This window comes from Muscardinus avellanarius (genome assembly GCF_963383645.1).
Source record: "Muscardinus avellanarius genome assembly, chromosome: 8".
NCBI classification, from domain to species: Eukaryota; Metazoa; Chordata; class Mammalia; order Rodentia; family Gliridae; genus Muscardinus; species Muscardinus avellanarius.
In genome coordinates this window covers 109,805,024-109,827,942 of record NC_137794.1, presented here as the reverse complement: position 1 = coordinate 109,827,942, position 22,919 = coordinate 109,805,024, and the positions used below count along the sequence as shown (strand labels likewise).

The 22,919-nt window shown below is 49.2% G+C and overlaps 1 protein-coding gene across 3 annotated transcripts in view; it reads right to left on the bottom strand.

Annotated features, from left to right (window-relative positions):
• Positions 1 to 22,919, bottom strand: part of SYTL3 (synaptotagmin like 3) — a gene marked incomplete at both ends in the record, with an annotated part of 78,271 nt that overhangs the window by 15,329 nt on the left and 40,023 nt on the right. For 2 of the 3 annotated variants that reach the window (XM_080699900.1, XM_080699898.1), the window contains 5 exons: positions 5,629 to 5,763; positions 11,148 to 11,272; positions 14,010 to 14,088; positions 15,632 to 15,701; positions 17,801 to 17,852. In XM_080699900.1, the coding sequence (XP_080556026.1) occupies positions 5,629 to 5,763; positions 11,148 to 11,272; positions 14,010 to 14,088; positions 15,632 to 15,701; positions 17,801 to 17,852 (461 nt within the window). The remainder of the gene's footprint in view (positions 1 to 5,628; positions 5,764 to 11,147; positions 11,273 to 14,009; positions 14,089 to 15,631; positions 15,702 to 17,800; positions 17,853 to 22,919) is intronic. The other variant, XM_080699899.1, reaches the window with a different exon arrangement.

Sequence of the window (22,919 nt, the reverse complement as noted above, 5' to 3'; positions counted from 1 at the left end):
AACATTTCATGACACAAGGGTCAACCCGCTTGAATGAGGTAGCAACTGCAATAACAGAAATAAAGAAAAAAATATTTTTTGTGGCACTGGGCTTCCTGGAAGCCCTTCTACCTCCGGGCTACATGCCCAGACCTATTATACACACACACACACACACACACACACACACACACACACACACACACACACATATATACATACATACACACACACACACATATATTTTTTTTAATTTTTTTTTTAAACAGGGTCTCTTTTTTTTTTTTTTTTTTTTTTGGTGGTACTGGGGTTCCTGGAAGCCCTTCTACCTCCGGGCTACACTCCCAGACCTATTTTTACATTTTTATTTGGAAACAGGGTCTCCTAAGCCAGCGCGCGCGGCTGGCTTCGAACCTGCGTGATCCTCCTGTCTCCACCTCCCAAGCGCGGGGATGACAAGCGTGCCCACCACGCCTGGCAACATAAATAAAGACATTTTTAATACAACTAAAAGGAGAAATAGAGATTTTAATATACCATGCTTATTGATGACTAACCAAACTGATAAAAATATTAGTAAAAGATATAATTGTGTGTGTGCGTGTGTGTGTGTGTGTGTGTGTTAGTGCTATCGGGTACTGAATGAACCCAGGGGCATTCTTCATCTGAGCTCTGCCCGCAGCCCTTGTTATTTTTCATTTTGAAACAGAGTCTTGCTAAGTCACTGCACCCTGGCCTTGAACCTGCACCCTCCTGTCCCAGCCTCATAAGTGCTGGGATTATAGGTGTGTGTCACTGCAGCTAGTCCACAGAAAAGACTTTAAACAATACAACTAACAAGTCTTATTTATGCCATATATAAAATATTCCTCATAAGATTCGCATCATAGATTTTCCCATAAGAATTGGCTTTAAGCAAGGGCACAGAGCGACTCTCATAGGGCTTCAATCCAGTTCTCACAAGGATTAAAAACAACAGTGCAGGCAAAGTTCTACACAGCCCCTGACGCACAGAAGGTTTAACAGGTAAACGACTGTCATCATGGGAGTGTTAGTATTAATAATACATACACGTCTGATGGGACTTGGGTTCCACCACTCCATAAATAAGTGTGGCTAACTTTGTTTCCCTTCATAAGCTTATTTGTTTATGTATGTATTTATGTATTTATTTATTTATTGCAGTACTGGGGATGGAACCCAGGGGCATTCGACCTCCGAAGTATATCTCCAGCCTTATTTTTTATTCTTTATTTTGAAACAGGGTCTCACTGAGTTGCAAAGGGCCTCACTAAGTAGCTGAGGCTGGCCGCGAACCTGGATCCTCCTTTCTCAGCCTCCCGAGTGCTGGGATCACAAGCGTACGCCCAGCTTGTTTGTGTTTCTTGTGGGTGGCACTGGGGCTGAAGGGGCATTCTACCTCCAAGCCACACCCCCAGCCCTTTTCAGTTTTTGTTTTGAAACAGGGTCTCTAGGTGGCTGAGTCTCACTGCACTGCTGAGGCTGGCCTCGAGCCTGTGATCCTCTGGTCTCAGCCTCCCAAGTACATGGGATTACAGGTGCGAGTCACCACACCCAGATTGGTTCTGTTCTTTTCGTCTCTCTCCTCTTGCCTTTTCTTGGAGCAGTAGGGAAGGAGATTAACTGTTGAGACTGACATGGAAAAACAAGTTTGTAAATCATGGACAGACTGGGAAATGGCTATCGTGGGACACGGAGAACTGAGTTACCCAGACACACACGTCAGGATTGCGGGGCAGTGTTGGGGACACAGCAGGACAGGCCTCATCCCTAACATGTGAATGCCAGTGCTCAGGATCAGGCTTGCCCTACTGTGTGCCTCGCTCCTTGGGTACCTGGCTGTTAGGGGCAGGGATGATGAAGGGACACAGTCAGGCTCATCCAGTTTGGTGCTCAGAATAATGAAGCAGCTCGGAGGTAGAATTCCCCTGGGTTCAATCCCAAAGGAGGAGGAGGAGGAGAGAAGGGGGGAGGAGGGAGGAGGGGGGAGGGAAAGGAGGAGAGGGAGAAGAGGGAGGAGGATGGGTGGAGGAGGGAATGGAGGAGGAGGAGGGAGGGGGAGGCAGAGGAGGAGGGAGAAGAGTTGATGTTGTTGTTGTTGAACTGGGCAAAAGCAGAAGAGAACGCCCCTAGGCGGGCAGGGAGCACTGGCCAGGAGACACCGCTGCCCTCTTAGCTATAAGCAAAGCCCATCATGCCCTTTCCTATTACAAAGGCAGAAAATTAGGAGTCAACTGAAACCACAGGCATATTTTTAAAATCATAACAAATCTTGATAATCAGAAACACACTGGGCATTACCGCAGAGCGTTCAGGACGGTGGGCGAGGGGGACAGACAGCTGTCGGCCGTGCCTGGCCCTGGGCAGCGGCACGGTCTTGAGCACCTTCCTGCCTTCCTCTGCCTCCTCATCGATAGGAGGTGGGTCTACTTCACAGTGTCTGGTGAGCTCCACCTCGTAAAGGACGCACGGAGACCTAGAATCTGCCTGCTCGTTGACACACAGGCTCCGGTAGCGTTTTGACAATGCCGCACAATCCCGGCTGCCTATTGTAAGCCGAGCAAGTCAGGCCGCAGCCTAAGAGAAGAGGCAGCCACCAGTCATGTGCCTGCAGATTCAAGCTTCTCACACACCACTCTAGTCTCCGGGAAAAGACTCAATAATCCAATCTCATGATTTTAAGGGCGCACAGAGAAAACCCAAGAAGGGCTGAAAACAGCGTGCCCTACTGAATTTGAGCCGAGTTAGAGGAACCGTCCTCAGACGAGGAGAGACTAAGGTGGACCTACTAAGCGCGCCTCCCTCAGCCAGCATCGCGGCCCCTAACTCTCGGAGGATTCCCACGCGTGGATGGGCCCCCTGTACAGGGAGCAGAACCAAGATCGGAGGGGCCGATCAGGGAAACCCGGCCATCTGGGAGCGCGCCAGCCCGCGGGCAGTACCAGCAGCCCACACATGGACGCTGTGGCACCGCCGCAGGACCCTACCGGGTCGCAGCCCTCTGGCGCCCCAGGCTCCCTGTTTGTGGAACGCAGCAATGACGCCCACCACCCCGAGACCTCACGAGAGTGACTCGGGGTGACACTCCTTGCCACTGGACGAGCTGGCACATGACCCGGAAGTCTGTTACTAGAAGGGTCTCGACACTCGATTAAACAGAGTCCACGCCTCCATTTCTACCATCAGAACAATGAAACAGAACCAAGTCACACCCGTTTCCCAGATGAGGACTGAGGGCTCGGGTTAGAGTCTCTGTGACTGTCAAAGTCATACCATAAGAGAAGAGCCATACTGTTGCTCTGATCTGATGCTCAGGTCGCCTCCAAAACTCCCGTGCTGAGACGTAATCACGGGTGAGACAGTGTGAAGAGGCGGCTTCAGGGCCTGCCTCGGTCACGAGGGTGCAGCCCCTGGGAGGAAGGCTCTGGAAAAGAGACTCCACACAGCGCCGGCCCCTTGCCCTCTGCTGTCACAGAGCCACCAGTGAGGACCTGGCCTTCACCACACACCTGTCCTGCCGGGGCCTTGATCTTGGCTTCACCCTCCAGAATCATGATAAAATAAATCCCTATCGTTTATACATGATTATGTCTATGGGGTTTTGTCACAGCAGCACCAACAGGCCAAGTCAACTGCTAACCCAGGCCTCTTGACCCCTCTCCCGAGGCTCCGCCTGCCTTACAGTTCTAGGCAGTCAATTAATGGTCTTAAATGGGTGAATGGATAATTGAATAAAAAGTCTGTCTATAAATGGAGAATAGGTTTAACTATCACAGAGCAATCTTGAATGAAAAAAAAAACTATCGCAAACCAAACACTATCCAACTTCAAGACTTACTGTAAAGTTGCAGTAAGACAAGGTAAGGTGCTTTTGGCACAGAGAGAGACCCCAAGATCAGTGGAACAGAAAAAAGAGCCCAGGAAAGGACCACACCCACACCCAGCGGTGCGTGCCTGGGTTCAACACAGACGCCAAAGTCATGGAGGAAATAAAAGCCCTTTTTTAGTAAGTGGCACTGGGTTAGCTACATATTCATATAAAAAGTAGCCTTGATCTACCTCATAACATTCACTTAAGAACTACCAAGATCAAGACCTAAACATGAAAGCTCAACTTTTATTAACTTCTAGATGAAGGCAGGAGACTATCTTCAAGATCCATGGACAGAGAAGATGCAGGAAGGACCGAGAAAGAAAAGTCTGGTAAAGTAGACTCATCAAAATGAAAAACAGTTCATTAGAAGACACCATTGGAACGGGGTGCAGTGGTGCACATTTGTAATTCCAGTACTTGGGAGGCTGAGATCGGAGGATCATAGGTTCATAGCCAGCCTCAGCTACTTAGTGAGGCCCTCCGCAACTCAGTGAGACCCTGTTTCAAAACAAAGAATAAAAGCCGGGCGTGGTGGCGCACGCTTGTAATCCCCGCGCTTGGGAGGAGGAGACAGGAGGATCGTGCAGGTTTGAAGCCAGCCCGCGCGCTGGCTTAGGAGACCCCGTTTCCAAATAAAAAAGTATAAAAAATAGGTCTGGGAGTGTAGCCCGGAGGTAGAAGGGCTTCCAGGAACCCCAGTACCACCAAAAAAAAAAAAAAAATAATAATAATAATAATAAAGAATAAAGTCGGGCATGGAGGCGCATAATCTCAGGGCTTGGGAGGCTGAGACAGGAGGATCGCACAGGTTCGAAGCCAGCCTCAGCTACTGAGTGAGGCTCTCAGCAACTTAGTGAGACCCTGTTTCCAAATAAAGTATAAAATAGGTTTGGGAGTATAGCCTGGAGGTAGAAAAGCCCCTGGGTTCCACCCCTAGTACTACATAATGAATAAATAAATAAATAAATAATTAATTAATTAAAAAGGACTAGGAGTGGAGCTTGGAGGCAGAATGCCCTATGATATTAATAAAATTAATATCATAGTCCACACCCTCATTTGATGTTGTTCAAATGTGGCGACTCGGCCAGTGCAGCCTGCATCTATCTCTTGATGTCACTGCAATGAAAGTTCTAGTGGCTTAGCAATGTCCAGTACCACAAAAAAAGAGAAGGAGAAAAAATAAAAGTCACTATTGTTTTATTATTTCTTATTCTCTACATGTATGAAAATGTAGATTTTGGTAAAAACTAAAAACTAACCCTCAATATATGGCAAGACTTTCCCCAGTTCCTTGTCTCAGTCAGCTACGCCCTCAGAGTTCTGAGCTCCGGTTTAGCTCGCTCATACCCTCACCTACCAATCAACTGTGGGGGTTTTTCATTTCCTTGGTGTTGGTGCCACTGCTGGGGACTGAGTTCAGGGCCTTGTGTGTGCTAAGCACACGGTCCTGCTGCATGGCATCCTGGCCCATTTGATGTCTTTTTTTTTTCCAATACTGGGGATGGAACCCACAGGCATTCTACCTCCAAGCTGTACCCCCAGCCCTATTTTTTAGTCTTCTTAGTTTTTGAAACAGGGTCTCACTGAGTTGCGGAGGGCCTCATTAAGTAGCTGAGGCTGTCCACGAACGATGATCCTCCGGTCTCCACCTCTAGAATGCTGGGATTACAAGTGTGCGCCACCACGCCTGGCCCCATTTGATGTCTTGGTAATCACATATCTTGTGTCAAGAGAATTGGGACAAGACTCACGTGTCTCGAGCCTCCAGAGAATGAAGCGCCAGGTGTTGGACTAGATGGTAGCGTGTTATGCTTCATAGCAGGGCTGGTGGGGCGCTCAGGATCCTCTTGATGGAGAGATTTCAGAATATCGGGTGTGCTGGCCTTCTGGGAAAAGAAAGTAAAAATTAATACCATAGCCCACATCCTCATTTGACTCAGTACAGCCGGCATCTATCCCGTGTCACTGCGATGAAAGTTCGAGTGGCTAAGCAGGAAGCCACACTTGGGTTTGGTTAAACGCACGCACACACCCGCACAGCCGAGGCAGACACCATCAAGCATTACGGAGCTGTGAACGCTGAGGGGCGAGCACCTTATGGATTAGGAAAAATCTCAGAGAAGTCCAAATTCTGCCTGGCATAGTGATCCTGATATTCAGTCACAAGAAATAGAATATTCGTTCTGATGAGCAGTTTTAGCCCTAAGTGCTCATAAGAAGGAACGAACCAAGGTGGCTGTTATGCTTACACTTGTGATCCCAGCTACTTGGGAGGCTGAGGCAGGAGGATTGCAAGTTCAAGGTCAGCCTAGGAAACTACAACAGACCCTGCCCCCAAAACAAAAAGGGCTGGGCATTTAGCTCAGTGATAGAACACCTGCCTAATACATACAAGACCAAAGCATAAAAGCTCAACTTTTATTAGGCTTCTAGATGAAGGCAGGACACTATCTTCAAGATCCATGGACAGAAAAGATGCAGGAAGGACCGAGAAAGAAAAGTCTGGTAAATTAGACTCATCAAAATGAAAAACAGTTCATTAAAAGACACCATTGGAGGTGGGTACAGTGGTGCACATTTGTAATTCCGGTACTTGGGAGGCTGAGATCGGAGGATCATAGGTTCGTGGCCAGCCTCAGCTACTTAGTGAGGCCCTCCGCAACTCAGTGAGACCCTGTTTCAAAATGAAGAATAAAGGCCGGGCGTGGTGGCTCACGCTTGTAATCCCCATGCTTGGGAGGCTGAGACAGGAGGATCGCACAGTTTTGAAGCCAGGCTCAGCTACTGAGTGAGGCTCTCAGCAACTGTTTAAAAAAAAAAAAAATATATATATATATATATATATATTTTTAAAAGGGTCTGGGAGTGTAGCCCTCAACCCTGGTTTTTATTCTTTATTTTGAAACAGGGTCTCACTGAGTTGCAAAAGTCCTCATTAATTAGCTGAGGCTGGCTGCGAACTGAGATCCTCCAGTCTCAGCCTCTCGAATGCTGGTAGTACAAGCGTGCGCCACCACACCCGGCTGCATTTGGGATTCTTGCTGAAATAGTTTTTTTTTTTTGTTTTTTTTTTTTGTTTTGCGGGTCTGGGGGTGGAACCCAAGGGGATTCGACCTCCGAGCTACACCTCCTGCCCTATTTTTTATTCTTTATTTTGAAACCGGGTTTCACTGAGTTGCAGAGGGCCTCACTAAGTAGCTGAGGCTGTCAGCAAACCGCGATCCTCCGGTCTCAGCCTCCCGAATGCTGGGATTACAAGCGTGCGCCACCACGCCCGGCTCTTGCTGAAATAGTTAAGAACGTAGAAAATACAAGCAGGAAGCTCAATTGTCGCTAACTTCAAGATTCCATCTCAGGGCCGCCTCTTAACATAAATACCGACTCAGGGGAAGGAAATCACTGACACTTGGCCTGGTCCATAATACATGCTCTGAGCGAGGGGAAATCCCGCTGGAAGTGGCCCGCCTCTCCCGGGACCCCTGGAAGGGTCACCGCCTCTCAACCTGCGGTTTTAACCATGGAGACGCGACACTGCTGTCCGCCCCTCCCCCGCTGCTTTGTCTTGCTCAGCCTTTGGGGTGCAGCCAGCAGGTAGGAAGATGCTCAGGGAGGAGTAAGTGCTGGGTGGGTTGTTTATTTATGTGTCAGATGTATGTGGGAAAAGCTTCACAAAGCACAAGGGAGAAGAGAATGAAATAAAGTCCTCTTCCTCCACATCTGTCATAGGCCTCTCCCAGAGACAGCCATTCCTGGCAGCCTCCTATGATGCTTCCTGTTTAAGGGGTGCGTGTGTTTATGGCCAATATGGATCAGGCACACCCTCACAAGGTGAGCAATAAAGCCCACTGGCACGCACACGGGGACAGGCGGGGAGAACTCACTGTTAACAAATCAAATCCTGGCCCAGGCGTTCCCGTGCGGGTCTCTGCAGGAGTATTCTCAGAACCTGCAGTTCAGACTTAATCATCAGAGAAGTGGCGTGGGAGAGGTCCTGAGCTGTTTGCCCAATTATCGCCCGAGTCACTATGAGAAAGTTCCCTAAGCTGTTGCAGGGTCTGCCTACGGCCCCAGCATTGAGGGTGCTGGGGCAGGAAGATCTCTCGGGCCCAGGAGTTTGAGACCAACCCAGGTAACATAGCAAAACTTCAACTCCAAGAACAAAGAAGAAAGTCTTCCACTACCCTTGTGCCTGCGAGGTGGGCAATGACGGCCCCTCCTTCCAGGCGGCTCTGTGTCATAGATTAATGTTGGCAAGATGCCCCAAAGTGTTCTGATGAAAATGAGCGATTACTGTGAGCTCACTGGCGAAGGCATGTGTAACTGCAGTGTGAGGAACGTCCTGTTTAAAGAGGGACTCCTTGTCCTTCAACCCGATCGTTATTGAGCATTTATAGGTCATGCCATGATTGCTCAGTATAAACATTTGGCTAAATTGAGCCTGTAAAACAGTCGAGTCCTCCATGGAGGCGGGAGAGAGAAGGCCTGCAGGAAGCTGTGGGCACGTCCTGCCAAGAGCACAGCAACCAATGCCACTGAGTAACACTGGGCGAAGGCTCTCGACCCACTGTCTCCACCAACAGGGAGGCCTGTGGGTGCTTGGGATGCCCGCGCAGCCACTTCACACCACAGATGGAACCATGCACGGCCTCTCCCAGCAGGTGACATGGGCAAGGTCCTGGAGCAGGCTCCACCTGGCCCTGTCATTTCAACCCAGTGTCCTCATCTGTAATGGGGACAGCCATCACACATCCTGCACAAGGTAGTTTTGGCTTTTTGTGGTACTGCAGATTCAGTCCAGGGGCATTCTACCTCAAGCTGCACTAGCCCTATTTCACTTTTGAACAACAGGCTCTCGCTAAGTTGATGAGGCTGGCCTTGAACCTGTGATCTTCCTGTTTTAACCCCCAAATACTGGAATCATAGGTGTGCACCACTGTGCCCAGCCACAGGTTGTTTTGAAGATTACAAAGGTTGAACGCCAAGAAAGGAATCTCTGCAGAAAACAGTGTCCAGCATGCTGTAACCCATAGTCAATGTTGACTCCAAGTGGCTTCATTGGACCCAGTAAGGGAATTGTTAACACTTTCAGACGTTCTTACCAAGTGGCCTTCAGTTGTCCTTATGTGGGGCATAGAATGTAGAGGTTAAAATTTTAAGCTGGGCGTGGTGGTGCGTGCTTGTAATCCCAGCACTTAGGAGGCAGAGACCGGAGGATCGTGGTCCGGGCTCTGCTCCTGGCCCCATCGTTTGTTAAAAGGAGCTGCTAGACAAGGTAGTTAAGCTCTCACTAAAACTCAGGGTCTTGATTGTTATCATGAGAATAAGAATAGGCTTCTTGGTGTTTCTGTAAGAACCAAACATAATAAAGTATGTAAAAAAAAAAAATAAGGCTGCCATCGTGCCCAGGACATCGTGCCTTACGAATGGACACCAACTACCCCTCCCTCTGTTCACTTACAGGACAGGAGTTGGTTCTTGGGAAGCCAATGTGAGCTAACACTTGTCTGTACTTTAGAATTTTAGAGACCTGCTAAACATGCCTGAAATGCTCAAAACGCCTTACTCCTAGGGGGCAATCTCAGGCCCAGCAGCATCAGCACCCAGAGGCCCAGGAGCTCAACAGAATCCATCTGGGGAGCTCTGCATCTGGCGCCCACTCAGGACCCACTGGCACAGAATCAGCATGTGCACCGGAGCCCAGTGACTGCCCACCAGCCCCGTGCAGAAGCTGCAGATGGTGGAGCTCAGAGCTCAGCCTCCGAGCCAGGACTATGTCAGCCTGACGCAGCTCTCCCATTTTGCTGTGTAACTGCAAGCTCATGACTCAACCTCTGTGAGCCTCTGCATCCCTACCTGAGTGCCTACTGCCTAGAGGGCGACGCAAACCAAACGGCGTGGCCAGGTGACACTCCAGGAGCGTCTGGCCATCGCACTACAGGCTGGTGATTTAGACTCGACGACTTCGATGGCAAACTCGGCAACACAGTATCTCACCGGATGCCCACAAGCACCCTGTGCTGGGCGCAGCAGGTATCGCTAGCATCTTCACTCCACGAGGGGCATCCTGGGCTCAGGTGGGAGGCAGGAAATAGAGCAGGACTTGAAATCTGGAGAGCATGCGTAGACGCTCCAGCTGGAGGGCGGGGCTAAGCTGCACTCTCACCTAACAGCCAGCCAGCTGGGGCGTGGAGCCACAGTGGCAGGGAAGGGGCACGTGTCCTGGGCAGCTGAGCAGAGCGGCCCCGTCATCCCTGCAGATGAGAGGCGCTGACAAATGCCCCGGGAGCCACCTCGGTGGACCAGAAGCCAGGCCACTTTCTCATGTGCATGCTAATCCTGGCGGTGAGCAGAGTGGTTATTTCCTACAAGCCTTCCTTGGGCGGCCCCTGGCTTACTTTAGATACCTGGGGCAAGCCGCCCCTCCTGCCTGCATACACACGATAACTCAGCATTTATGTTTTCTACGGTTTCCAACACAGACGTGGGAAGATTTTTAAGCAGAGGCTGTCAGCCCAAAGTAGAATAGAAAGGCCTCTCAACTGTGAGCAAGGGACTCGGAGGCCCCAGGAGTAACAGAAAGTGTGGGATTTAGGATCAGATTAAAGCCTGTTACTTTGTTTTTGCTCTACATGGATTGCCAGGCCAACCTTTTTTTAGACAGGGTCTTGCTCTGCTGCCCAGGCCGGCCTGGAACTCCTGGGCTCAAGTGAACCTCCTGCTTCCTAAGTGCCATGGACTAGAGCCGCACCACTGCATCTGGCCGTGACCTTAAATTCTGCTGCCCCTCAGCCAGGCCTGCCCAAAGGCAAGAGCTCGTGACCATGTTTTTCTGACTGCTTAATGTTTTTTTCTCCTCCTCCTCCTCCTCCTCCTTCCTTCTTCTTCCTTCTTCTTTCCTCCTCCTCCTCCTCCTCCTCTTCTTCTCTTCCTCTTCCTCCTTCTCCTTCTCCTTCTCCTTCTCCTTCTTCTTCTTCTCCAGTACTAGGGATGAAAACCAGGGGGATTCTACCCCCAACCTAGTTTTTATTCTTTATTTTTGAAACAGGGTCTCACTGAATTGCAAAGGGCCTAAGTAGCTAAGGCTGTCCTCCAACCATGATCCTCCTGTCTCAGCCTCCCAAATGCTGGGATTACAAGTGTGTGCTACCATGCCAGGCTTGCTTAATGTTTCTCTATCAAGGGGAAAGTGAATCTACAGGGAAAAGGACTGGAAAGCTCTGAAAAACGACAAGCGGGGGGCGGGGGTGCAGAGGGCAGCAGGCCCGGGTACCCTGGCGGCGACATTGACGGCCGTGTCTGACTGGCTCCGTCTCTCCGTCCGGTTTGCACACTGTCTAGGGTCCATGGTTAGAAGATGCTTGTCAGAAGTCATGTCATTCTGGGACTTGGAGAGTTCTGGAAAACAGATACAAGGGTGACAGGCAGGAGCACACAGCCTGGTGAGACCCCCCATTCCCTGCGGCTCACCGGGCCAGGCTGACGGATGGGCAAGGGTGGCCTGTCCACAGGGACACAGGGCAGGGGAGCGCTGCCCTCCTCCAGGGGCCCCCTGGGTCACACTGGCCACACGCCCCCGTGGGCAGAGCCAACGCGAGGGCCCCTGTGTTCTGGGTCATTCGTACGAGCACGTACTTGTCCAGGTTCAAAGACGGCAGCCCACCAAACAAGGGCTTTGCGGGCTTTCTGACAAAGATTTTATGACTAAATACCATTTCTTGTGACTCTTAGAAAGAAAGTTAAAGATTTGAGGTGCCCTTGCATCCATCTTCCTTCCTTCCTTCCTTTCGGTAATGACTAGAGACTGAGTTCAAACATATTCTACCTCTGAGCTGCAGCCCCAGGCCCCGCCTTTTAAATGTGGAGCGCTTCATGAATTCGCGTGTGCCGGGGCCGTGCTGGCCTTCTGTCTCCTTCCAGTCTTACCATCTGTGCTGCTGAAGCGAGCACCCCGCCCTTTCCTTCTTTTTTGTAACAGAGTCTCCCCGAGTTGCTGAGGTGTTGCTAAGTTTCTGGGGCTGGCCTTAAACCTGCGATCCTCCTGTCTCAGCCTCCCAAGTACTGGGATTACAGGCATGTGCCACCATTCCTGGCTTAAGAAGTCCTTATACTATGCTACCCTGAAAAGATAACTTAAAGGATTCTTTGTTTTAATAAAAAAATCATGATCTAGAAGAAAGACGTAAGGAGTGTGAGAGAGGTCCACCTTCAAGATAACTTCCTCCTCAGGCAGCCGCCTCTCCCAGGAGGCCCCACTCAGCTCTGGGTATCAACATACCTTCATGGCTGCCTTTCTGTCTCCTTAGAACAAGATACCACTCACATGTAATTCTAATTTTTCTCCTAGCCACATTAAGTATAAAGAGGCAGATGACATGAATTTTTATCCTGTATTTCACTTATCATAATATATCCAAACTGCCGGGCGTGGTGGCGCACGCTTGTAATTCCCGCGCCTGGGAGGCAGAGACAGGAGGATCACGCAGGTTCGAAGCCAGGCGCGCGCGCTGGCTTAGGAGACCCTGTTTCCAAATAAAAATGTAAAAATAGGTCTGGGAGTGTAGCCCGGAGGTAGAAGGGCTTCCAGGAACCCCAGTAACATAAAAAAAAAATATATATCCAAACTATTATTAAAACAGGTAATCAATATTGAAGTTATTCATGAATAGATACATGAACTTTTTTTTTTGTAATACTGGAGGTGGAACCCAGGAGCTTTCTACCTCCGGGCTATACCCCCAGACCTATTTTATGTTTTTATTTGGAAACAGGGTCTCACTAAGTTGCTGAGAGCCTCACTAAGTAGCTGAGGCTGGCTTCGAACCTGTGTGATCCTCCTGTCTCAGCCTCCCAAGCGCGGGGATTACAGGTGTGCGCCACTACGCCGGGCTGAACTTTTTTTAAAAAAACACAAAGACATTTTTATTAAACTTCTTTGAAAATACAGCTCATGCGCCTACCCCATGGCGCCCACGTTCCTCCTGATCTTTCCATGGGTTGGTCTTGTAATACATGTATTGCTTTGAAGATGAGAGGCTCCCAGATTATGAACTTTTTTTAATACCAAGTAAAATCTGAAGAAAGGGGTAATGAATAGAAGCCAAACAGAGAAAGAGAAATGGGTGACCAAGGACCCTGACCCCATTAAGTGCATCTTCTGAACACCTGGCCAGCCCTGAGTATCTCAGGAGGCATGAAAGCATCTATTCTCTAGGACATGGTTTTTATGTGTGTCTGGTACTGCAGAGTGAACCTGGGATTGTTCTACCTCCGAGCCTTCTTTATTTTTTGGTGGCACTGTGGGTGGAACCCAGAGGCTTTCTACCTCCAGGCTATACTCCCAGACCTATTTTTTATTTTATGATTTATTTATTTATTTATTTATTTATTTATTTCGGTGGTACTGGGGGTGGAACCCAGAGGCCTTCTACCTCTGGGCTATACTCCCAGACCTATTTTATATTTTTATTTGGAAACAGGGTCTCACTAGGTTGCTGAGAGCCTCACTAAGTAGCTGAGGCTGGCTTTGAACTTGTGTGATCCTCCTGTCTCAGCCTCCCAACTATTTTTTTATTTTATTTGGAAACAGAGTCTCACTAAGTTGCTGAGAGCCTCACTAAGTTGCTGAGGCTGGCTTCGAACCTGTGCAATCCTTCTGTCTCAGCCTCCCAAGCGCAGGGATTATAAACGTGTGCCACCATGCCCAGCTTTTATTTTTTATTTTGAAGCAGAGTCTCACTAAGTTGCTGAGGGTCCCACTAAGTTGCCGAGGCTGGCCTCCAATCCGCAATCTTCCTGTCTGGGCCTCCCATGTACTGGGATTACAGGCACGCGCCACCACTCCCGGTTGTAACTTTGTTTTCTCCACTGATCCCCTAGAGAGTCTACATGGGTCGCACCCCTTGGTCCATGATGCTGAGCCGGACGGATTTGGGCATGAAAAAGAGAAACCTGAGCCAGACTAATGAACTGACATGGCGTCTTCCCTTCCCACAAGGAACCAGAAGTCTGCTCTGGGGGCTGAGAGACGAGGGGCTGTGCTGTGGCCGTCCCCTGGGGGCAGGGACAGTCCCACCTGAGGCCACCTGGCCAGCTTGCTCAGGGGTAGGAAAAACATATTCCAGCGTTCACTTACTCTTCACGTGGGTGGTGACAGACAGAAACAAGTTTTCCACGGACTTATTAAATCCTTTAAACTGACCAAGTTCCTGTAACTGGAAGACAAACAGGAGAGAGAATAACTTATGTCTGACGAACTGTGTCTGCCCCGCAGTCTTCAGGCTGCGAGCCCCAAACGCTGCAGTCACGTGCGGGTGTGGAAGTGTGCAGGTGCGTCTGCAGGATGGGTAAGCAGGCCTCCCAAGACGCAGGCGCCTCTGCACTCAGCGTTTCTCCTCTACATTTTGATAGCCCCGTTTTAAAAGGAGCAGTATCAGTGGGTTGTTTACAAGATAACAACTACCTCTTACATGATGACTGGCATTTCAGTGACGCAAGGATTGTACCCCCACCAAACCACTGTTTGTTTAACCTCCTTTCTTTGATGGCCTCACCCTACCTCCATGAAGAAAGGGTGTCAACACTGGCAAAATGCAAGTGATGTGGAAACTGAGGGTGGTACAAGGCCCAAGGTAACCGGCCTGGAGCCAAGGAGGTCTGCCTCCCAAAGTAGAAATAAGAAGAAAAAGAGAGAAAGGAAAAAATAAGGAAAATCACTCCCTTCCCAGTCTCATACATCCATCTATCCGCCATCCGTCCAACCATCCGTCCAACCATCTATCTATCCAACCATCCATCAACTATCCATCCAATTATCCATCAGCCACTAATCCAACATCCGCTCAACCACAACCATTCATTTATCCATTAACCATCTATCCATCTATCCATCCATTCATCCATCCATCTATCCATCCATCCATCCATCCATTCACACATCCATCCAGTCAGCTAGCCGGACATCTGATAAATATGTCTCCAGCACACAGGTGCTAGAAAATCTTTGGAGAATTTAAAATCCCAAGGAGAAAGTTGAACCAATTTTTGAAGTTTACCCCAAAACCGCAGTTTGAAATTGGAAAATAATGTACACATATTTTTTATTTCTCATCAGTAGACATATACATTCTCCCACATACACAGATATAATTGCTTCCTTAATTTATATAAGAATGAAGATAATTAAAACCATCTGTCTCTGTGGCACTTTATGGTTTCTAAGTACACACACAGACATCATTTTTTAAAAAATATTCTTGCCATAGCCACGGGAGACCAGCCAGACAAATAGAATTATTGTTACCTCAAAGATGGAAAACCCCAGTAACTCCCTCAGGATCACATAGCTAATTTCTGTGGATGGAAATGGTACTGGTCCACCTTACCTTAGAGCTTGCAAACATTCAAAAGATACACTCATTCGCATGGGCACTCAAAACTCACACGCCCCCTAAAACTGCATTGTCTCCGGACCGCCCAGAGGCCCTGTACACATCCTATTTGGATTCCTAGATTCCATGCACTCAAAGGCCCAGTGCGCAGCAAGGGCCTCACTGGTGAGAAAGACGGTCCGAGACCCCCAAACCAAGAGGGTGGAAGCCTTTCCCAACCCCAAGGGACCAGGGCTCTCCACCGCAGTCTGGGACTCGCTCCAGTCCACGTTGGGTCTCTTGGCTCCAAGGCTGTTGGCCCGGCCTCCTTGCTTCCCCTCCCTGTCTGTCTACACGCCTTCTCAGCTATCTGCAGATCCATGCTTACCCTGCCAGGGCTGCGGCCACACTGGTTTTCACTGAGAGGAGGTGGGGTAGGAGGAACCACGGATATGTTGCTATGACGGGAAATAAGAAACAGATCATGAACTAGCAAGCTACTCATTTTACAGCGCACAGACGCACCGCTGCTCTGTAATTCAAGATCTCCACCTTGTTTTGTTTGTTTTTAACTGCCTCGCTATTTAGATAAAGCCCTGGCCGTCCTTCTTGGACCTGCTCCTTGTGAGGAGTTTTGTTTCCCGTATATGAGGCAGGAGGGCTACAGTGTGTGGGACTCATGCCCTCCAAACAGCTGGGCTGCCCCGACCTCACGTGTGGGGTTCCAGGTGGACTCCCAGGTCTTCTCGGTGCAAACCACAGCAGCGGAAGGACCCAAACGCTGTGGATGTAGAAGCATCCACGAGAGGAACTGGAAGCCTGTGCCACAGAAAGTGGGAACAAATGGAAAAAGGAAAAGAGAGAAGTTCTGAGACTTTAAGTTCTTAAAGTTCAAACTGGGGGCCAAAAAGGTAGCAGCTATTGGAAGCTCTCACTGATACGTCCATCGGTTCAGTAGAAATCTGTGCTGGGATTGGAAAATGGCTCCAGTATTGATTTCCAAAATGTAAAAAGCAGTCAGAGTCTAGGTTCTACACAGGCACCAGGCAGGAGGGGCGGCGGCTGCCACACGGCAGAGCTCCCCCTCTGTCTCTCTGCCCTTTGTTCTAATGATTAACCTATAGTGAGAATGGAAAGGAAATTAAGTTCTTTAACCTTAAAAGCCCTAGGGATAATTGAAGCTTTTAGCCCATCAGTGCCTCCGTTTACCTCCTCTTCTTTGTGACGGGCCTGGGTATAGAAAGGTAAACCCTGTGCTGCTTCAGAGCACCTGAACTTGAAGAGCAGCCAGCACTGCCCAGTGCAATAGGGGTGGGAACAAAGTAGACTACTGACCCCTGCACTCAGTGGGCACCACCTGGCAAAAAAAGTACGTTACTAGCCGGTTGCCTTGGTAACGCTGATAAGAACATACCGATACAAAATCTGGACTTAAAGGGGCGGAGAGTGGAGCAGAGTTCCATTCTGGGGCTCTCCGGTGTGCCTGCCAGGCATACTGCTTTTCCTCTCTTCTTTTTCTATTTTCTTACCGATATCATAAGAAGAATTGTTAAAGCTGCACCAAGCTGTCTATTAGTTTTAATTTCCCTATTCAACAAATTCTAGTTGAATGGAGGAAGAGTCCAAAGTGCCGTTCCAACTGTAACATAATCAGGCGTGTGAATCATTGCTGGCTTAGAGGCTGCGAGGGGTCTAGAACTTTGTACAGAGACGCTAATGTCCCTTGGCCATTGGGCAATGCCACCGAAGGTTACCCCACAAGCATTGCTAAGGTGCCCGGCCCTGGGTAAGGGGCTAGAGAGAGGAAGACGTGCTGAAAGCAAATGCTTGGTTCAGAACGCCAGAGAGAGTGCAATGAAAAATGACACTTCAGCCGGACGTGGTGGGCACGCTTGTAATCCCCGCGCTTGGGAGGCAGAGGCAGGAGGATCGCGCAGGTTCGAAGCCAGCCTTGCTGGCTTAAGAGACCCTGTTTCCAAATAAAATTATAAAATATGTCTGGGAGTGTAGCCCAGAGGTAGAAGGGTTTCCAGGAACCCCAGTACCACCAAAAAAAAAAAAAAAAAAAAGAAAAAAGACACTTCACTTTGCTTTCAGGAGGATTTAAAAAACAAAACGCGGAGTGAGGAAATACTGTGACAACCAGAGGGTTCTCCTGAGAATCCAGAAATGTCTTGGGACTCAGCCTTGCCCACTAAGAAATAAGTAAGTTACCATGTTACCACTAAGAAATAAGTAAGTTAGCCGGGCGTGGTGGGCACGCTTGTAATCCCCGCGCTTGGGAGGCAGAGACAGGAGGATCGCGCAGGTTCGAAGCCAGCCGCACGCTGGCTTAGGAGACCCTGTTTCTAAATAAAAATGTAAAAATAGGTCTGGGAGTGTAGCCCAGAGGTAGAAGGGCTTCCAGGAACCCCAGTACCACAAAAAAAAAAAAAAAGAAATAAGTAAGTTACATTCCAGAGCCGTGGCCTCTGAAAGTCGGGAGACCTACAAGTTCTTTCAGGGCGTCCTCTGTGCTCCTGCCCGGGCCGGACAGTCTGTCCTTTTCAGCACTCACCTCAGTCTCTGATAAGATTGCAGGAGCTTGGTCCCAGCTGTCTCGCGTTTGCCTGGAGGGGAGATCAGTAAAGGTCACTTGGTAGTGAGGGCATAACTTAGGTAATGCAGATACAGAAATCGGTAATTAAAATTATTTTTCTAATACCACTTCTTGTAATTAGTTAGTCCTTAGGAGTGTATCTGAGAAGCTGAGATAGGAGGATCACAGGTTCAAGACCAGACTCAGCAGTTTAGTGAGACCCTCAGCGACTTAGTGAGACCCTGTTTCAAAATAAAAAATAAAATAGGGATTGTGGTATAGTCTACATGTAGATGTTCCTGGGTTTGATCTCCAATACAAAAGAAGGGAAAAAAGAAAGAAAGAGAAAAGAAAGAAAGAGGGAGGGAGGAAGGGAGGGAGGGAGGGAGGAAGGAAGGAAGGAAGGAAGGAAGGAAGGAAGAAGCTGAGCGTGGTGGCACACGCTTGTAATCCCAGCATCCGGGAGGCTGAGACAGGAGGATCGCAGTTCGCAGCCAGCCTCAGCTATTTGCCCTTTGCAACTCAGTGAGACCCTGTTTCCAAAAAAAGATTTAAAAAAAGGGCAGGGGGTATAGCTCGGAGGTAGAGTGTCCCTGGGTTCCATCCTCAGACGAAAGAAAGAAAGAAAGAAAGAAAGAAAGAAAGGGAAAGAAAGATCGGGCTAGGGGTATAGCTCAGCAGTAGAATGCTCCCACAAAAAAAAAAAAGAAAGAGAAAGAAGAAAGAAAGAAAGAAAGACAGACAGACAGACAGACAGACAGACAGAGAGAAGTGTTCAAAAAATCAGATCATGAGAGCCAGGCATGGTGGTGCAAGCTTGTCATTCCAGCTTCAGGAGGCTGAGATTGGAGGATCACAGTTCACGGACAGCCTCAGGTACTTGATGAGGCCCTCCGCAACTTAGTAAGACCCTGTTTCAAAATAAAGAATAAAAAATAGGGCTGCGGGTGTAACTCAGAGGTAGAATGCCCCTGGGTTCCATACCCAGACCCACAGAAAGAAAGAAAGAAAGGAAGAAAGGAAGAAAGGAAGAAAGGAAGAAAGAAAGAAAGAAAGAAAGAAAGAAAGAAGGAAAGAAAATCCAGCTGGGAGTATAGCTCAGAGGTAGAATGCTCCTGGGTTCCATCCCTATTACTACAAAAATAATAATAATAATAATAAAATAAACAAATAAACTTTAAAAGTCAGATCATGAGGATAATTGCACAGCTCTCAATTTACTAATGATACTGACTTATACCTTTAATGATACCTAATGATACTGACTTATACCTGATTTTCAGCCGGGCGTGGTGGCACACACCTGTAACCTTAGTACTTAAGAGGCTGAGACAAGAGAATCACAGGTTCAAGGACTGCCTCAGCAACTCAGTGACACCCTGCTTCAAAATAAAAAAATTAGAAAGGCCTGGAGATAAAGCTTGGATGTAGAATGCCTCTGAGTTCAATGCCCAGTACCAAAACAAATAAAGTGTTTTAATTTATTTATTTGTTTTGGTATTGGGGATTAAACCCAGAGGCATTCTACCTCTGAGCTACAAAGCATTTATATTTATTTGTTTGTTTATTTAAATTGTTTATTTGAAACTCGGTCTCACTAAGTTGCTGAGGCTGGCCTGGAACCCACGATCCTCCTGTCTCAACCTCTCAGGTACTGGGATTACAGATGTATGTCACCGCACCTGGCTAAAAACAGGTGATCTTACACTGTAGGGATTATAGTCCACTGGAGCTGTTGTTGACACACTCAGACACCAAGTCAGAGACCATGATGGTTGAGAATGACCGTTTTTGTTCAAAGTTGATGTTGTATTAGATTTTCTAAATCCAGATAATTTGAAAAATAGCTCAAGCGCCCAGACTTCCACTTTCCCCATAATTGAATGGATACATTCCTCTAAATGTTCCTTGTGATGAAGATTAAGTTAATCTCTTTAAAAATGCAATCTACTTATTTCTAATTATTGTGCCTAATGATTTCCAAACTCTGACTACATCTAATGTATTACCTTTTTTGCTTCAAGAAAAGAGGTTTTCATGATGTATTAAGACTCCTTGAAGCTCTGCATGGGTGCAGTTCTGTGACCACAATATTTCCTGGCCACAAGCAGAGGAAGAGGTCTGCTGGGGCAGGAACAGGCCCCTGGAGCAGAGAGGTTTCCAGGGGCTTCTACCTTGTCCAGGCCAATGGGTCGCCACCCTGGGAGGTCTGTTTGAAAAGTTTAATCCATGCCAAAGAAAGATAACAGGTATTATTAGGTAGGCCTGGTGGCACACACCTGCAGTCCCAGTGCTTGAGAGGCTGAGACAGGAGGATCACAGTATAAGGCCAGTCTCGGCAACACAGCAAAGTTCTTAGCAACCTAGCAAGACCCTGTTTCAAAAAACAAAAAGGGTTGGGGGTATAGCTTGGAGGCAGAATGGGTTCAGTCTCTAGTACTACCAGAAAATAAAAAGGAAGGAAGGAATTAATTGACTTTACTTCCAAAGGATGCACAAACAGGGATTGTCAGAAGATCGGGATGGGTGGGAAGCCCTTGGGAGCAGGTGGATGGCGTCTAGCTTGGAGCCCTTGACACCAAGCCTCAAACCTCAAAGCAGGAGGAGCCCAGGCTGGTCCTTGGCTGGGCTGGCCTCCTGGAGGGCGGGGACCCTGGAAATCGCATGTGGAGTTTTGATTTGACCTTCCTGTGTGCGTTTCCAAAGCTTCCTCGGGGTGTTCGCTAGGTTCTAAAGGAGCCTGGGCGCTGTGACCCTGCCCATTAAGAGATATCTCTCTAAGGCAGAACCAAAGAGGATGCTCAAAGAGCGAGCTAGACCAGTGGGATCCCAGCTCCCAGGGATGCAACCCAACTCTGACGCACCACAGAGGCAAAGGGGAGCCACGCCCGCAGGGGAGCCATGCCCCGGCCCCCCAGTGAGCACCCAGCAGAGAAGACAGGAAGCCCCAGGGGCTTTATCCAGGAGCCAGTCCTGGTGCAGAAACACCAGGAACTCTGAGCCCCCGAGGCTGGCCACAGGAACAGCGCCAGGCCTTATTTAGCCTCCCCAGCCCCTGTCCTCTGCTCCTCAGCACCCCTGCGGCACAGTCCCCCCACCCAGCCATGCCCTCTCCCCAGCCAGAGCCCTCTCGAGGATGCCTCCTGCTTCAAGGCCAGGCCCCAGGCCTCAGGCCCCAGGCCCCTCTGCAGTCCTTCCTGGCCCTTACCACGCCAGCAGCTCTCAAGTCTTCTCCAAGCCCGACTTACCTGGGCTGCCTCCACCTGCGGACACCCCACCTCTTCTCTCAGGCTGCTCCCCGTATCTCAGGCCCTCCCCCAGAAGACTCCAGCTGTGGGTCCTCTGACACCTTCTTCAGGTTCCCCCTGCAACCCCCTGGATGGTCTTGCTGCAGGGGCACCCACGCGCGGCCCTCTGCTGCCCCCTGCTGGTTGTGGCAACCGTGGGCCAGCGCGCGCGTGTGTGTGTGTGTGTGTGTGTGTGTGTGTGTGTGTGTGTGTGTGTGGTCTGTCTGTCTGTCTGTCCTCCCTCCTGGTTCTTTCCATTCCTTCCTTCCTTCCTTCCTTCCTTTTTTGCAGTATGGAGGATTGAACCAGGGCCTTACACATACTAGGCAGGCATTCTACCACTGAGTTTACATCCCCAGGCCCCCTTTTAAATTAATTAACTAAAAGAAAAGGTAGAACTGAGGATTGAAGCCAGGGGCATTGTACCTCCGGTCCTTTTTTTTTTTTTTTTTCTTTTCAGTACTGGGGAGGGAAGCCAGGGACCTTCTACCTCAGAGCTAAACCCCAGCCCTTTTATTCTTTATTTTGAAACAGGGTCTCACTGAATTGCAAAGGGCCTCACTAAGTAGCTGAGGCTGTCCTCAAACCATGATCCTCCTGTCTCAGCCTCCTTACAAGCATGGGATTACAAGTGTGTGCCACCATGCCCATTCCCCCCCCCCTTTAAATTTTGAAACAGAGTCTCACTAAATTGCTAAGGCTAGCCTTGAACCTGTGATCCTCCTGCTCTATCTCCCAAGTACTGGGATTACAGCGTATACCACCAGCCCAGACCTTTTCATTTTTGAGACAGTGTCTCCTGAAGTTCCCTAGCCTGGCTTTGAACTTGTTTTCCCCTGTCTGACTCCTGAGTGCCTGGGGTTTCAGGCGGCCCCACTCCCCTCAGCTGGGACAGGCTGTTTCTGCAAGGGCCAGGTGGGAAGCATTTTAGACTCTGCTGACCACAGCGTCTCTGTCACTGCCCCTCAGCTCTCCCGGAGAACGCAGCTGTGGGTGGTATTAAAGAGTGGCATGAGCTGGGCGTGGTGCCGCATGCCTGTAATCTCAGTACTTGGGAGGCGGAGACAGGAGGATCACAGGTTCGAGGCTAGCCTCACTGCACCTGACCGCAAGCTCCTGCGACAGATGCCAGGGCCCGTGGCCCCAGCACTTCCCTCTGGGATCTCTGGGTTCACAGGGAAAGAGGGCCATAGTCCTGGAATGCCCCAGTGTTACTCAACTTACCACCAAGCACCAGCTGCTCCAAGGTGGCCAGGGGTTCACATCTGAACCCTGAAAGCTGCATGGGTCTGACCTCATTCAAGACTTGACCACTAACTTCCCCTCCCACATGGCACGGCTGTATCCGGCCCTTCATTAAGGAATGCCACACACATCTACACAGACGGGGGTCAGTAGGATCGGTGGGCAGTCGGGAGACGGGGACCAGCCCCACGCCTGCTGGGGCCTGTGGCCTGGGAACCGCATTATGTAGGAGACCACACCTTGCAGTGCCTGTCTCCCCTCTCAGGCCATAGGCTGCCCGGCGCCATCTTACCTCAGAACCTCTAAGGATACTTTTAAATGGCTCCAGGCCGGGTGCCTGCCCGCAATCTCATGCCAGCAACAATTTCCTGTGAGCCTTGACCCCAAGTACTTACAAAAATTAAAAATAGAAATGCCATATGATCTGGGTATCTATCCAAAGGAAAGAAAATTAGTCTATCAAAGAGATACCTACACTCTCGTGTTTAGTGTAACACTCTTCACAGAAGCCAAGGTACAGAATCAACCTAGAGTGTCACTGATGGATAAATATTCCACACGGTGGA